This window comes from Microcaecilia unicolor, chromosome 3 (assembly GCF_901765095.1).
Source record: "Microcaecilia unicolor chromosome 3, aMicUni1.1, whole genome shotgun sequence".
Taxonomy (NCBI): Eukaryota; Metazoa; Chordata; class Amphibia; order Gymnophiona; family Siphonopidae; genus Microcaecilia; species Microcaecilia unicolor.
This window is the reverse complement of record NC_044033.1, coordinates 24580166-24595323: the sequence shown is the minus strand read 5'-3', so window position 1 is coordinate 24595323 and position 15158 is coordinate 24580166. Positions and strand designations below refer to the sequence as shown.

The window sequence follows — 15158 nt, the reverse complement described above, 5'->3', positions numbered from 1 at the left end:
TTCGCCGCTGCGTACCCCCCCCCCCCCGGGTGCAGCATGACACCCCCCCTCGGCGCATCACCCAAGCTCCCCCCCCCCCCCGAGTGCATTCTTGCCTGCCGTGTGCATGCCGCTGGGGGGGGTGTCAGTTCCGCTGGATCCCTGCTCCCTCTGCCCCGGAACAGGAAGTAACCTGTTCCGGGGCAGAGAGAGCAAGGAACCAGTGGAGCCGACACCCCCCCCCCCCCCCCAGCGGCGTGCACCCAGGGCGGACCGCCCCCACCGCCCCGCCCTTGCTACGCCACTGCTCTCTCTAAAGTGTTCTGAAAGGTGGAGACAGGAAGCTGCCTAGAAAAAGGGATAAAAGAGGTGTCATTTTTTTCCCTTTGAAAAATAAAAACTCATAGCAGATAATTTCATTAGATAAAATTAGTTAGCTTGAGTGACTGTATTAGAATATTATTTGATAAAATGGGGCGTTTTTATGATGTAACTGCATGGGAATCGTAGATTACTGCAATCCGCTTCAGGACATCTGCCTCATAGGCAGAATATTGCGTTTTAACAAGAAATAGACAAGAAATAAATCTATGTAATTAATTTTCTTTCAGAACAAAGGACTTCAGTGCCCTAAGTTAAAGCTATAAGAATAAATGTGTTATATTTATTGACATAGCTGTTCCTGCCAAATCTTTTTTTTATACCTCATGGACTGTAAATACACTCGCAATTTAATAAAAATATCAAAACGGATTTATAATACTAATGAACTTGGATTTGCTGTATGTCTCTCCTGACATCAGCTGAAGTTGCAGGGCTTTCACCTTCCCATGTGCCAAATCTATTAGAGGTTTGAAAAATGAGACAGGCCATTGAATTCTTCAAGGCTGTATATCCATAATTCATTTCAGGGGCGTAGCTACGTGGGGCAACGGGGGCATGGGCCCCCGTAGATTTGGCCCTGACCCCCCCTGCCGCCAACCCTCCCCCACCGCCGTCGGGTATCTTTGCTGGCGGGGGTCCCCAACCCCCGCCAGCCGAAGTCCTCTTCTCCGGCGCGGCCGCGTTGCTGATCTGCAAGGGCAGGCTTCTGTTTCTGTGAGTCTGACGTCCTGCACGGAGTTGGCATGTGCTGTTCCCACAGTAGAAAATATTTTTCTATATTCTACCACTGGGGGCGTTCCCTGAGGGTAATCAGCAGCGCAGCCACATTGGCGTGCGCTGCATGAGTACCACGCGTGTAGCAAGTGAGCGCTTACTGCTAGGTCAGTGGGTGGCGGTAAGAGCTCAGGCAGTAAATAGCCACACGCTACCTTTAATTCTATCGCACGGCCATTTACTGCCCCCGTTGAAAAAAGCCTTTTTTTCCAGCCGCAGTAAAAAAAAGTGGCCCAGCCCGTGACAAAAACATGCGTCCACACTATTGCAAGCCACTCTTTTACTACGGCTTAGTAAAAGGACCCCTCTGCTAGTTTTGTTAATGGCCTCACACTAATTGTACAAAACAACAGGGGTGGAGGTGGGGAGAAAAATTCCAAACGACTAAAGTAAACAAGGGAGTAAGGACGTCCAAAAAGATTATTTGCCAAAGTAAACTGACCCAAAAGACCCTACATGGGCCGTGTTTCGGCACAAAGCCTTCCTCAGGAGTCAATAGGGTTCAGGTGAGTCAGCAGCGCAGAAGGTATGAAAACCATGAAATACTCGAGCACAGTTGCTGTTCTGCAGAGAAAGACTTTTGTCCACCACATGCAGTCTAGTGAACTGTGCTCAGTGGTGTGCTGGAGCCGGCTCTGTCTGGCTCGCAAGAGCCACTTGTTAATTTTTGACAGCTCTTGCGAGCCGGTTGTTGTTTGAGGCGAGCCGGCTCCATTACAGAGGTAAGCATGGCAGGAGGGCGCCATGCTTACCTCCCCTCCCGCTCCCAAACATGTGCAGCGATTTTCCTTCGCCCCCCACCGTCCCCTCCCGCTCCCATCCATCTTGTTTAGTACATCTCCGTTGAAGCGCCGTCTTATTTAAGCCCTGCTGTGTCTCCAGCCTTCCCTCCCTGCTTTACTTCGATGAGTTCGTTCGTCGTGCCCTTAATCCCGCCTTCTGACGCAGAGGTGGACGGGGGGGCGCAGAGGTGGATGGGGGGGCGCAGTGGTGGACGGGGGGGGGGGGTGCGCCAAGGTGGACCGGGGAGAGAGCCTGTTGTTAAACATTTATCAGCACACCACTGACTGTGCTCGAGTACTGAGGACTGGGTTGAGTACCTCTGCTTTAAAGGATCACAGCCAACTTGAGGGGGTCAATATTTAAAGTGATTTTACTGGCTAGAAACCGATATGGCTGGTTAAATCACTTGTTCAGAGCTATCCGCTGATACTCCGCAGCATTTAACTAGTTACTAGCCGTTAAGCCCGTTAAAACGGGCAGGATTTCCAGCTACCCTCCTCGCCGCCGCTCCCTCCCCCCTCCGTGCCAGGCCCCCTGCACTGACCTGACAGCGCCTCTCACCTCCGTGTGAAAGCTCTGCTGCTGCCTGCAGCGCTTCCACACGGAGGTGAGAGGCACTGTCAGATCAGTGCAGGGGGCCCGATACGGAGGGGGGCGGGAGCGGCGGCGGAGATGGGGGGGAGAGGGGAGGTTGGTACGCGCGATGTTTGTTTCCAGGCTCCAGCGACAGCATCCGACAGTCCGACTCCGTTTCCCTCTCTGTTCCGCCCTCTGACGTCATCACGTCTTGACGCGAGGGTGGGACAGAGAGGGAAGTCTCTACTGCGCATTTGCAGGTGAGTCGGTCACTTGCCATTTATATATGTTTGATTGTCGCCAAATATCACCACACTAGGGCGGATTAATCATTCGGGCAACCGGGCAGTGCCCGAGGGCCTAGAGGCTTTGCCTGGTTGCCTGCCGCCGCTGCTGCATAAAACAGCCTTCCCCAGATTTTCCTTGAAGGTCCCTGGTGGTCTAGTGGCCTCTGCAGAGGCAGGAAAGAATCCCACTCTTTCCTGCCCGCTGTTGCTACTCTGCCTGGTGGCACCAGCGCCGCCATGTTTTAAAAATGGATGCCAAGACTTCCTGCTGCAGTCTCACGAGACAGTGGTAAGTCTCGGCAGCCATTTTGAAAACATGGTAGCGCCGGGCACATTAGCGATAGAGGGCAGGAAAGAGTGAGGTTCTTTCCTACCTCCCAAGAAGTCATTAGACCACCAATGGCCCTTCAAGGTAAGACTGGGGAGAGTCCACTTTGTCTCAGAGTGTATGGGAGGGGTGTGGCAACTGTGGAGGTGAGGGGGGCTATAGTGGTGGGGATGGTGGCAGCGGTGGGGTGGCGGTCAGTGGCCAGGGGACCACAATGATCTTTACTTCCCAGGGACCCCGACCATTGTCAGCCCGCCCCTGTCATCACAGATTGCTAAACTCAAAGCCGGCTATTTTGTGGGCGGTCTGTGGGTGGAGTCGGCACTTCTGCGGTTAAATGCTTATGTTCAACACTTAACTGCCTGTGCTTAGCAGCCAAATCGAACTGCATAAAAGTCTGCCCTGTTTTATGCATTGCTGCATATGCAGTTAACTGCTAAATATCGCATTTAACCAAATAAGAGATAGTTGGTCGCATGATCCTGGATATTCAGTGCTGGCGCCTGGCATTATATATCTGGGAATAATGCCAAGAGCAGTTTAAGAAATGCTCACTGCTGCCGATTGAATATCAACCCCTAGATTTCTACAGCTGGCAGGGTTTGGGGATTGCCTCCGGTTACAGAAAAGTACCTCCGGCTGCTGGGTGGCCTGAAGGCCTCTATGACAGCCTCAGATGTTATAGCCAAGTCTATTAGAGCAGCATGCAAGTCCCTGGAGTAGTGTAGTGGTCCGTGCAGTGCACTATGGAGTGAGGGACTCAGGTCCCTATTTCCCTCTACCTGTTACACTTGTGGTGGAAACTGTGACTCTTCCCAATGTCACCAAAACCCTACTGTACCCACATATAGGTGCCCCCGTCACCCATAAGGGCTATTGTAGTGCTGTACAGTGAGGGGCAGTAGGTTTTGGGTGAGTTTCGAAGAGCTTAGGGAACAAGATAAGGGAGCAAAGGTGAGATGTGTACCTGGGAGCAAAGTGCACAGATGTGCACTCTAGGGTGCCCCATTGCGCTCCTGGGATGTCTGGGGGACCAGTCTGCTAAAAATGCTGCCTCCTACATCCCAATGGTTTGATTTTGCACTTATTCAGGGTTTTTTTTTGGGGGGGGGGGGGTTCGAATATGGACCAAAAAACAAAACATTCAAAGCACAAAACCTTGTTCAAAAACAGTCTTTAAAAAAAAAAGATAGATGTTTTTCTTTTTTTAAAATGACCTTCTTTTCTATTCAGAAATTTTGATGTTTTTTGCAAAACTTCCAGAGTCGAGCTTAGATGTCATATCGAAAATGCCCCTCATTGTCTCCTGTAGGATCCCTCGATAGTTCAGCATAATATTGTTGATAACTATGAAACTGGCTTCTATTAAATACTGCTCCCCTTTTGTCCGCTGTCATAATCATCAAACTACCAATTTCCCTTTAACTGTTGAAGTGTCTCTCATTGTGTTTTAGTTAAATTATTCCTATTCTTCTGATTTATCTTATCTAAATTATGCATATCTCGCAATTCTAATTGTTGAAAAGTTTCTACCACCTGATCCAAAGGACCTGGTGGAAGCCAACTCAACGGCACACAAAGGGAAGGGGGGAGCAGGCATACCTAGAAGACAAGGAAAGGGTCCAGTAGAGTCAGTGTCTGGGATTAGGTCATTGAAGCAAGCATCCGCTCCCCCAAATGGACTTCTTCTGGCACCTATTTTTTACATGATCCGTCACATTTAAAACACGCACCGGCAGTGGTCCACTCTCCGCTCCCCCTGTGCTTTCAACCTGGCTACACTTCTGAAAAAAAACAGGAATCCCAACAGTTTTTCCAAATCACCCAAAAATATCTTACTGTAACAGAAACTTCTGCTTGAAATTCGAGACTTATCTGAGTATTTAATTTTCTGAGCTCTTAATTACTGAAACCCCAAGATTAATTGAGCCAGCAGCTCAGTGGCATGAAAACTTTGTGAATGTGTCAAGGTCGAAGGAGGACACTTTGAACACAAATTATGAATTACTACTACTACTACTACTTGACATTTCTAAAGCGCTACCAGGGTTACGCAGCGCTGTACAATTTAACATAGAAGGACAGTCCCTGCTCAAGGAGCTTACAATCTAAAAGACAATCTAAAAGACAGGTGTACAATCTAAAAACAAGTATAGAGTCCGTCTGATAGGAATACTATAATTCACAAAGGTTAGGTGCCGAAAGCAGCATTGAAGAGGTGAGTTTTAAGCAGAGATTTTAAAATGGGTAGGGAGGGGGCTTGGCGTAGGGGTTGAGGAAGATTGTTCCAGGCAAAGGGTGAGGCAAGGCAGAATGAGCGGAGCCTGGAGTTGGCAGTGGTGGAGAAGGGTGCTGAAAGGAGGGATTTGTCCTGTGAGCGGAGGTTACGGGCGGGAACATAGGGGCAGATGAGGGTAGAGAGGTAGTGAGGAGCCGCAGACCGGGTGCATTTGTAGGTAAGGAGGAGAATCTTGAATTGTATGCGGTATCTGTTCGGAAGCCAGTGAAGTGACTTGAGGAGAGGGGTGATGTGAGTATATCGGTTCTGGCGGAATATTAGACGTGCGGCAGCGTTCTGAACGGATTGAAGGGGGGATAGATGGCTAAGTGGGAGGCCGGTGAGGAGTAAGTTGCAGTAGTCAAGGCGAGAGGTAATGAGAGCGTGGACGAGAGTCCGTGTGGTGTGCTCAGATAGGAAAGAGCAAATTTTGCTGATGTTGAAGAGGAAGAAGCGACAGGTCTTGGCAGTCTGCTGGATATGCGCAGAGAAGGAGAGGGAGGAGTCGAGGATGACTCCGAGGTTGCGTGCAGATGGGACGGGGAGGATGAGGGTGTTATCAACTGAGATGGAGAGTGGAGGAAGAGGAGAGGTGGGTTTAGGTGGAAAGACGAGGAGCTCAGTTTTGGACATTATACTAATGTGTTTTCAAAGGTCATAAATGTGTAAACAATTGCAAAGTATTTTGAAACCGTTTAAGGGTTCCCATTTTTTTCTGGACACCTTGTATACTTGTAAAAACAAATGTGATATGTACATATGAACATACAACTGTGGAGGCATGCAGTAGGCATGCAAATATCCTTCATGCATATTCAGTAGGGACATCCTGAAAGCTTTACCCATTGGCATCTTTCAAGGACTGGGCATGAAGACCAAAGAACTAAGTAGCAGCAGATTTAAAACAAATGTAACAAAGTTTTTCTTTAGTTAATGCAAAATTAGATCATGGAATTTGCTGCCAAAAAACATGGCCAAGGCAGCTGAGTTTTAGAAAAAGTTATCACAGGTTGATTGTTAGCCACATAGATTTAGGAGTCACAGAGGAGCATTTTCGAAAGAAACATCTAAGTTGGAATTTGGATGTCTTTGTAAAACGTCCAAATTCCGAGGTGGGGAGAAAGTCAGTCATTTTTGAAAAAGATGGAGGTCCATCTTTTGTGTTCGAAAATACCATGGTTATCTTAGGATTTGGGCGTTTTCTGATTTGGACGTCTTTGATTTTCGGCCATTTTCGAACAGAAAGACGTCCAAGTCTAAAACGTCCAAAGTCAAGCCATTTGGACGTGAGAGGAGCCAGCATTTGTAGTAGACGTCCCCCTGACATGCCAGGATAGCAATCGGGCACCCTAGGGGGCACTGCAATGGACTTCATAAAATGTTTGCAGGTATACAGCTCCCTTACCTTGTGTACTGAGCCCCCCAACTGTACACCACTACCATAGCCCTTACAGGTGAAGGGGGGCACCTATATGTGGGTACAGAGGGTTTCTGGTGGGTTTTGGAGGCCTTGCTGTTTCCTCCATAAGTGTAACAAGTAGGGGGGTATGGGTCTGGGCCCACCTGTCTGAAGTGCACTGCACCTACTACTAAACTACTCCAGGGACCCGCATGCTCTGTAATGGACCCGAGTATGACATCTGAGGCTGGCATAGAGGCTGGCAAGTAATGTTCTTCATCACAATTTTTGGAGTTGGGAAGGGGTTAGTGAACACTGGGGGAGTAAGGGGAGGTCAACCCCGATTCCTTCCAGCAGTCATCTGGTCATTTTGGGCACCTTTTTGTGCCTTATTCGTAATAAAAACAGGTCTAGCTGAAAGCGTTGAAGTTTTAGTCCTGGACGTCTTTGCTTTGTTCCATTATGGCTCAAAGACGTCCAAGTCTTAGGAATGCCCAAGTCCCGCCTTGAACACGCCTCTGATACGCCCCCTTGAGATTTGGACGTCCTTGCAACGGACTTCTGACAAAAATGTCCAAAATGCGGTTTTGATTATACCGATTTGGACGTCTCTGTGAGATGGACGTCCAAATGCAGATTTATGTCACTTTTTAGATGTCCATCTCTTTCAAAAATGAGCCTGACAGTCACTTACTTCTGGGAGTGAACAACATGGGATAGACATTTCCTGTTTGGTATCATCTGCATACCTCCAATTGACCTGGCTTGATGGACCATTGATCAGAGTCAATGCGGCACTTCTTATATTCTTCTTAAATATTATAATAAGATGCTAGTTTATCTTCATGTATATATACAACACACCTATCCAAGTATTGCTCATTTTCTAACGATGTAGACCTGAAATGTGTCTGTTTATGTATTTCAGTTGTTTTACCAAGTGAAAGGTGACATATGCCTGAAGATCATTCAACATGACAAACACAGAGATATCTATATCCGAGAAGGGGAGGTAATGAAGATGCTCCTAGCATATTAATTAATGTGTGCCTTTGCTTCAGGATTCTAGCTATTTAGATTTTTTTAGTAGCTTAAGGTTGAAAAGAATTTAGGGGCCCTTTTACAAACCAGCAGTAAGCCCACCGTGGGCTTACCGCATGGCAATCCGGAACCACCGCTGTCCCTACTTGGGCGCCAGTAGTAGTTTCACCCCCAGCGCACTGCATTTCCAGCGCTAGCGGAAATGTATGAGAAATATTTCCATATGGGGTTACCCGGCAGCATTGGTTACTGCCGGGTTAGTGCAGGAGCCCTTACCGCCACCTCAATGGGTGGCAGTAAGTGCTCCCCCCTGCATCGCTATGTGGTAAATGCAATCTTACCGCATGGCCATTTCTTTTTTCACCCTTTTTACCTGCTGCAGTAAAAAGGGCCTCGGCATGCAGCAAAAACAGCCACCACTGCAAGCACAGGCCCCTTTTACCACAGCTTAGTAAAAGGACCCCTCAGAGAGCAATAACACAAGATTTTATGTGGATAAACCACTCTGCACGCTTTCTGCACATTCTCTGCACCTGCTTCCATGCAGGTACAAAATACACAGGTACAAAAGTATCCACATTGCCCCGGATTCTATATAGGTTGTCCAGATGTGGACACAGATCCCAGATCTGCTTGCAAGCTAATTCGTTATGAGTCATTAACAATCAGTAATTGGTGATCATTGGCACTCATTTGGGTTTATGCGCAGATCTGCCCTGCGCTCTAGTCTAGCAAATGAGCATCTAAATTTTATAGTGTACAACTCAAAAGGGGGTGTGGCCATGCAGGGGCACAGGCAGGTCAGGGGCGTTCCCACAAATTAGGTGCAATGTTATAGAATAGTGTCATTTACGTGCTCAACTGCCATTAGCTGCGCACCAGAATTTACAGGTTTCAGCAGACTAAGGGCTTGCTCCCAAAGTTAGGTAGAAGATCCATGCTAAGTTGGTATTCTATAAAGGGCCCTCCACACAGAGGGGTCTTTTACTAAGGCACACTAGCGTTTTTAGTGCACACTAACATTTAGGACTTGCTAAATGTTAGAGAGGGAAAGGGAAAATGGGACTTGATATACCACCTTTCTGAGGTTTTTTTTTTTTTTTGCAACTACATTCAAAGCGGTTTACATATATTCAGGTACTTATTTTGTACCAGGGGCAATGGAGGGTTAAGTGACTTGCCCGGAGTCACAAGGAGCTGCAGTGGGAATTGAACTCAGTTCCCCAGAATCAAAGTCCACTGCACTAACTACTACTACTACTACTTAACATTTCTAGAGCGCTACTAGGGTTACGCAGCGCTGTACAAATTAATAACTAAGGACGGTCCCTGCTCAGAAGAACTTACAATCTAAAGGACGAAATGTCAAGTTGGGGTAGTCCTAACCACTAGGCTACTCCTCCATTAGCAACATTCCACGTAGAAGCCTGCCCTTGCAGATCAGAAAAGCGGCCGCGCAGGCTTCTGTTTCTGTGAGTCTGACATCCTGCACATACGGCGGGATAGGGGGTCAAGAGGGTCGTCGGCAGGGGGGGATCAAAGTTGGTGGTGGTGGTGGTGGCACCGGGGGGGGGGCTAAATTGTGCCCCTCACCTCGGGTTCTGGACCCCCCTCCCGCCAAAGTCTGGCTTCGCCCCTGGTACAGAGAGCCATATTCTATAACTATGTACGTAAATTTCAAAATGCCCATGAAACACCCATTTCTCCACCCAGAACCATGCCCCTTTTTTGTTAGACACAATGCATTACAGATAACGCTTAGGGGCCCTTTTACTAATTCGCGTAAGCATCTACGCGTGCCCAACACATGCCAAAATGGAGTTACCGCACAGCTCTTGCAGTAATTTCATTTTTGGCGTGTGTCCAATTCGTGTGTCCGAAAAATTTTTGTTATTTTCGGACGCGAGCACCAAGTGACACTTGACTCGCATAGGTCATTACCGCCCGGTTACCGGGTGAGTCTTTACCGCTAGTCAATGACTGGCGGTAAGGTCTCAGACCCAAAATGGATGCGCAGTGGCTGGCGTTAAGGTCTCCGATCCAAAATGGATGTGCGGCAATTTTGATTTTGCCGCACGTCCGTTTTGGGCAAACCTTTTTAAAAAGGCCTTTTTTACAGGTGCGCTGAAAAATGGATCGGCGTGCGCCCCAAACCCGCGCCTACACTACCGCAAGCCATTTTTCAGCGCACCTTAGGAAAAGGAACCCTTAGTGAGTTGTGCATGTAAATTCTAATTATTGCCAATTAGTGCTCATTATTGCTTAAGTGCTGTTATCAATGCTGATTAGCTTGTTAAGCCAATTTACGCACATTGTTATAGAATCTCAATGTGGCTTACATAGTACCGTAAAGGCGTTCACCAATTCCGATATGAACAAATACAGTAATGCTGTGATTGAATAAGGTTCATGTGTACAGACACATTAGGGATTTCAGCGCGGATCTCTAGATGCACCAGTGTCGTAGCCAGACCTGACATTTTGGGTGGGCCCAGAGCTAATATGGGTGGGCACTATGTATATAGGTATGAGTAGTATTTCTTGGGATAATACTAAATACTAACCTCCCTCTAGCCCAGCATCAGCCCTGCCCTTCCCTCCACCCTCCATCTCTCCCTCTAGCCCAGCATCAGCCCTGCCCTTCCCTCCACCCTCCAACTCTCCCTCTAGTCCGGCATCAGCCCTTCCTTACCTCCACATCCTTCCTTCTAGCCCGGGATCAGCTCTGCCCATTCCTAACCCCCACATCCCTCCTTTTAGCTTGGCATCAACCTTGCCCTTCACAATCCCCCATCCCCACCCAGGTGCCCAACAAAAGGGTTTTTTGCCTGAGCACTGCAGAGCCCACCCCCACCCAGAAGCCCACTACCATTTTATAATATATATAGTTTTACCTGGGCACTGCAGAGAAAGTTTCCTGCCCCCGAAGAGGCACTGATCAGTATGTACACATGGTGCAGTGCTGGAGAGGAGGACCAAGCAGGCTCCTATCAGTGCCCGTTGGCCACTGCAGTGGCTGCTGTCTCCTGGCATCTGGGGCTGGATGAGTGCCCAAATTTCCCCACCGCCTGATGGAGCTCTCGAGTTCTAACTCCCTGACTCTGCAGATTTCTCCAGGGCTCACTGATGTCTGGTGCTGTAGCAGGACGCCCAAGCCAGCCGGCGTCTCCCCCTGCCTCTCCCCTTCGCAGCATCTCCCATCTGTCTCTGTCTCAAAGAACGACAACGTGGATGCAGCTTGCAGCAGCTCACAGGTTTGCCTGCTGTGTTTTGAGTGAATGGCGATGGCTGCGCGGGGGAGTGGAAACAGAGATTTACGAAATGGCTTCCTTCCTCACAGTGGACTAGAATACATAGGATGCTGGCTCACTTCCACTCCACTCCCAAAGTTGCAGCGGTGAACGGGCGGCTGTAAAAGCAGCACGCAGCCAGGCTCGTCGACTCCATCCTTCCTTCGCTTCCTGCCCTCTGCGTCCTGCCTTCCTCTGATGTCATTTCCTTTCGGGCGGGCGGGACGCTGAGAGGGCAGGAAGCGAAGGAAGGAGTCCTAGGACGGAGTAGACGAGCCTGGCTGCTTGCTGCTTTTACGTCCGCCCCTTCGCCGCTGCAGGCAAGAAGACTGATTCAGAGTAAAGCACCTGCAATCAACTGAAAAGATTAATCTGGAGCACCTACAAGAGGCTCGGAGGCTGACGACTTTAGCACTGGTAAAAACAAAAATAACACCAGAGCTGCGATTGGCTCACAGACTAGGACTGGGTGGGCCTGAGCCAAGAATGGGTGGGCCTGGGCCCACCCAGGCCCACCCGTAGCTACGCCCCTGAGACGCACTATATAGAATTTGGCCCTATGGGTGTTATTCCGACACACCTATATTTTAAGTGCGATTTACAGAACTAGCCCTTAGTGCGTGTGCCTGGGTGTTAGATTCTGAGTTCTAGTCCCAGCTCTCCCACTATCCTTTTATCCTTTTTGTATGACTTTATGCAGGTTGGATTATTTCCTTGTCCCCTTTAAAGAATCAATTCTGTGGCACGCTTCAGTATTAAACATCTTGAGGGGAATATATATCAAATACACAGTAAAATTAATTTATCACTCTTTCATTTTCATTTCCTCACTTGAGGGACTGTAATAAAATTTGAGAGTCAAGTCGTTTTGTCTTCCAGCATTAGGATAAAATGGCAGAAAAGCAGAATAACTTTGACACTACAATACCTCCGTGTGAAACGGAAATGATCGTTTGCAGGGATATTCTCTGGGAAATGTGCCAGCCGTGCCAGCTTCACAGTTTGTCTCCTTTCGCCTCTGAGAATTCAGTTGACAAGGGAGCATGATACAACACTAATTGGAAGGAAAGCCGGAGAAAGTAAATCCAGAACTGTGAAGAAAATTGTAGTTAATTGATATCACCGAGTCAATTATTTCCACTTTGACTAATGTTAACTTGTTATCTTGTCTGGACAGATGTTTCTTTTACCTGCTCGAATACCACATTCGCCACAAAGATTTGCTGACACCGTTGGACTAGTTTTCGAGAGAGAGAGGCTGAAAACAGAAACGGATGGACTCAGGTGAACTGTGCTTTTCTACCTTATACAATTAGGATTGGGCTTGCCAATTCCTGTCCTTGACGGACGCAGGATTACCACAACAAATATTGATGAGACCAATCTGCAAACATTTGATCGAAGAGCAAAGTTAATCAGCATGACATAGTCACTCTGAAAACCAGACCTGTTTGTGTCCCTCAAGGACAAGAGCTGGGCAGGGACAGCTTAACCATTAGGCAAACTAGGGAGTGTTGGAGGAGGGGGAGGTAGAGGAGGCAGCAGCAAAGAGCAGCTTCAATCACAGCAGAAAAACAGATCCTGTTGGCCACACAAGTTCAACAAACCATCAAGTGCATACTTTAATCCAGTGGTGTAACCACAGGTGGACCAGGGTGGACAGAGGCCCACCCATTTTGAGTTCAGGCCCAGCCAGCAGTAGCACATGTTGGTCTTGCTGAAGGGGATTCCCCCCAGCCCCCCCAGCTGAAGACATCCTGTGCCAGAACCTCCAGTCTGCCTAAACAGTGGGAAAGTTGACATCGCACTCCCACTGCCAATACTGACAACCTCGACCATGCTCAATATATGCACACAAACTAAGCATGCACAGCAAGGTGCTAGAGTCAATGGTTGGAAATATGTCATCAACCTCCCCACCAGTAGCATTTCAAGGGCAGGGCAGTGGGGGAGGTCCACCCCAGGTGCACACTGCAAGGGGGTGCAGGAAGCAGCCACGAGGCTGTCGGCTTTGCCGGTTCCCAGGGCCGCCGAGAGGCTGGGCCGGGCCCAGGGCAAGGCCACCCCTGGGGCCCCGCCGCCGCCACCCCACCCCCACCCCGAGGTCATCGTCGTTGCAGGGAACTGGCGGAGCCGACAGCCATGCAACTGCTTCCTGAACTCCCAGGAGGTAAGAGCAATGTGCTCGGGGGGGGGAGGGGGGGGGTGGAGGTGATGCTCCGGTGGGGTGGAGGTGTTGTGCCGGGGGAGTGGAAGTGATGTGCCAGGGGGGTGTACAGCAGTGATCTGCCCCAGGTGGCAGCTGAAGTAGGAACTCCACTGCTCCCCGTTGCTTAGATGGTCTAGGAGGACTTCAACGGAGAATGTCTTCTTTTAGTGGGGTTTAGGGATCTCCGCTAGCCAAGGTATACATTTTCATCATATGGGGGGAGAGCAGAGAGGAAATGCAAGAGCTAACCCGGTCCATCCCTGGACCCATCCAGAAATTCACTTCTGGCTATGCTACAGCTTTACTCGCAGGGAGTGGAGGGGGGGGCTGTTTTCAAATAGCCCCTATACTTATGTAAATGGCTTTAAAAAACTGTACAGGATTGTTCTGGAAAGGCTGGTGTTGAGATGATTATGACTGTTTAGTTCAACTATTATAATCTCAGGTCAAGAGCTGGGCTAGGGGACTGAGAGTTAATTGAGGGGGATGCAGGGGTGAAGGTTGGCCTAATACTCTTAGTTATAGCAGCCCTGGAACTGGGAACCCCTGTATTAACTATGGAATCAGAAGAGAGCTAGGTATCGATTTAAAGCGGAAATACGTTCTTACTTTTAGACTCAATTCAGCTCCTCAATAAGCAATAAGAAACTGCTGAGTAAATCATAGGAGACTTACAAATGTTGTTCTTCAACTTTAATTAATGTTAAGACCGCGGCTGGGCTGGTGGGGGGTAGGGGTCCCCCGCCAGCTGAAGCAATATTTTAAAAAGCCGGCAGGAGGCAGTGGACCTCGGGGGTAGGTGACGGCGGTAGGCGGGGGAGGGTTAACGGCAGTAGGGGGGTCCGGGGCGAAATCTGCGGGGGTCCAGGCCCCTGTGGCCCCACGCAGATACGCCCCTGCTCCGTACATGCTCAGTGCTTCCGCTTGGTGAAAACTGAGCATGTGCAGAGGGGCTGGTGTGTGGCAGAGCACTGGCTGCCTAACAGGGAGGAAATCTTTAGCTGGTGGGGTTTGAGGATTCCCACCAGCCACACATCAAGAGAGCCGCAATTTTGGGTGGGCCTGGGTACAAATTGGGTGGGCCACAGCCCACCCAGGCCCACCTGTAGCTACGCCACTGCAACAAGGGCAGATTTGAAGCAGGGGAAAAGGTCAAGAGGTTAGCACTGATTTTCAGCACTAGGCACCTAAACTTGACTCCTAAATCTATCCCCGGATTCTATACAGCACAACCTAAGTTGCATGTGCAAATCCAGGTGTATTCTGTATTTGCACACACAACAAAAGGGCCCTTTCACTAAGACGTGTAGGCGCCTACGCATGTCCAATGCGCATCAAATTGGAACTACCGCCCAGCTACCACTTCCCCCCGGGCGGTAATTCCATTTTTGATTCATGTCCAAAACACGCAGTAGAAATTTTCTACCGCGTGGCGCTTACCCGGCGGTAATCGACAGTGTTCATGCACTGACAATTATTGCTTGGTTAACGTGTGAGACCTTACCACTAAGTCAACGGGTGGCGGTAAGGTCTCAGGCCAAAAATGGACGTGCGGCATAATTAAAACCAGTGCGCATCCATTTTTGGCCACAAAAAAAGGAGGCCTTTTTTTGCAAACGCCCTGAAAAACAGACCTGCGCACGTCCAGAACACGCACCTACACCAGCACAGGCCATTTCTTTTGACTCGCCTTAGTAAAAGGACCCCTTAATTAGTTAACAAGCCCCTAGTTAGGCCAACTAAACTAACCAAATAATACATTTTTCTTCTATGATTCCAAGATATCCCAAATGCAACATCGAAGACCAATGTAATTTTATTTTTGTTACA

General features: G+C 48.9%; 1 protein-coding gene across 2 annotated transcripts in view; it reads left to right on the top strand.

The window, feature by feature from the left end:
* HAAO (3-hydroxyanthranilate 3,4-dioxygenase) overlaps positions 1-15158 on the top strand; it is a 77795-nt gene that overhangs the window by 18972 nt on the left and 43665 nt on the right. For both annotated transcript variants that reach the window (XM_030195791.1, XM_030195790.1), the window contains exons 3-4: positions 7717-7800; positions 12297-12403. In XM_030195791.1, the coding sequence (XP_030051651.1) occupies positions 7717-7800; positions 12297-12403 (191 nt within the window). The remainder of the gene's footprint in view (positions 1-7716; positions 7801-12296; positions 12404-15158) is intronic.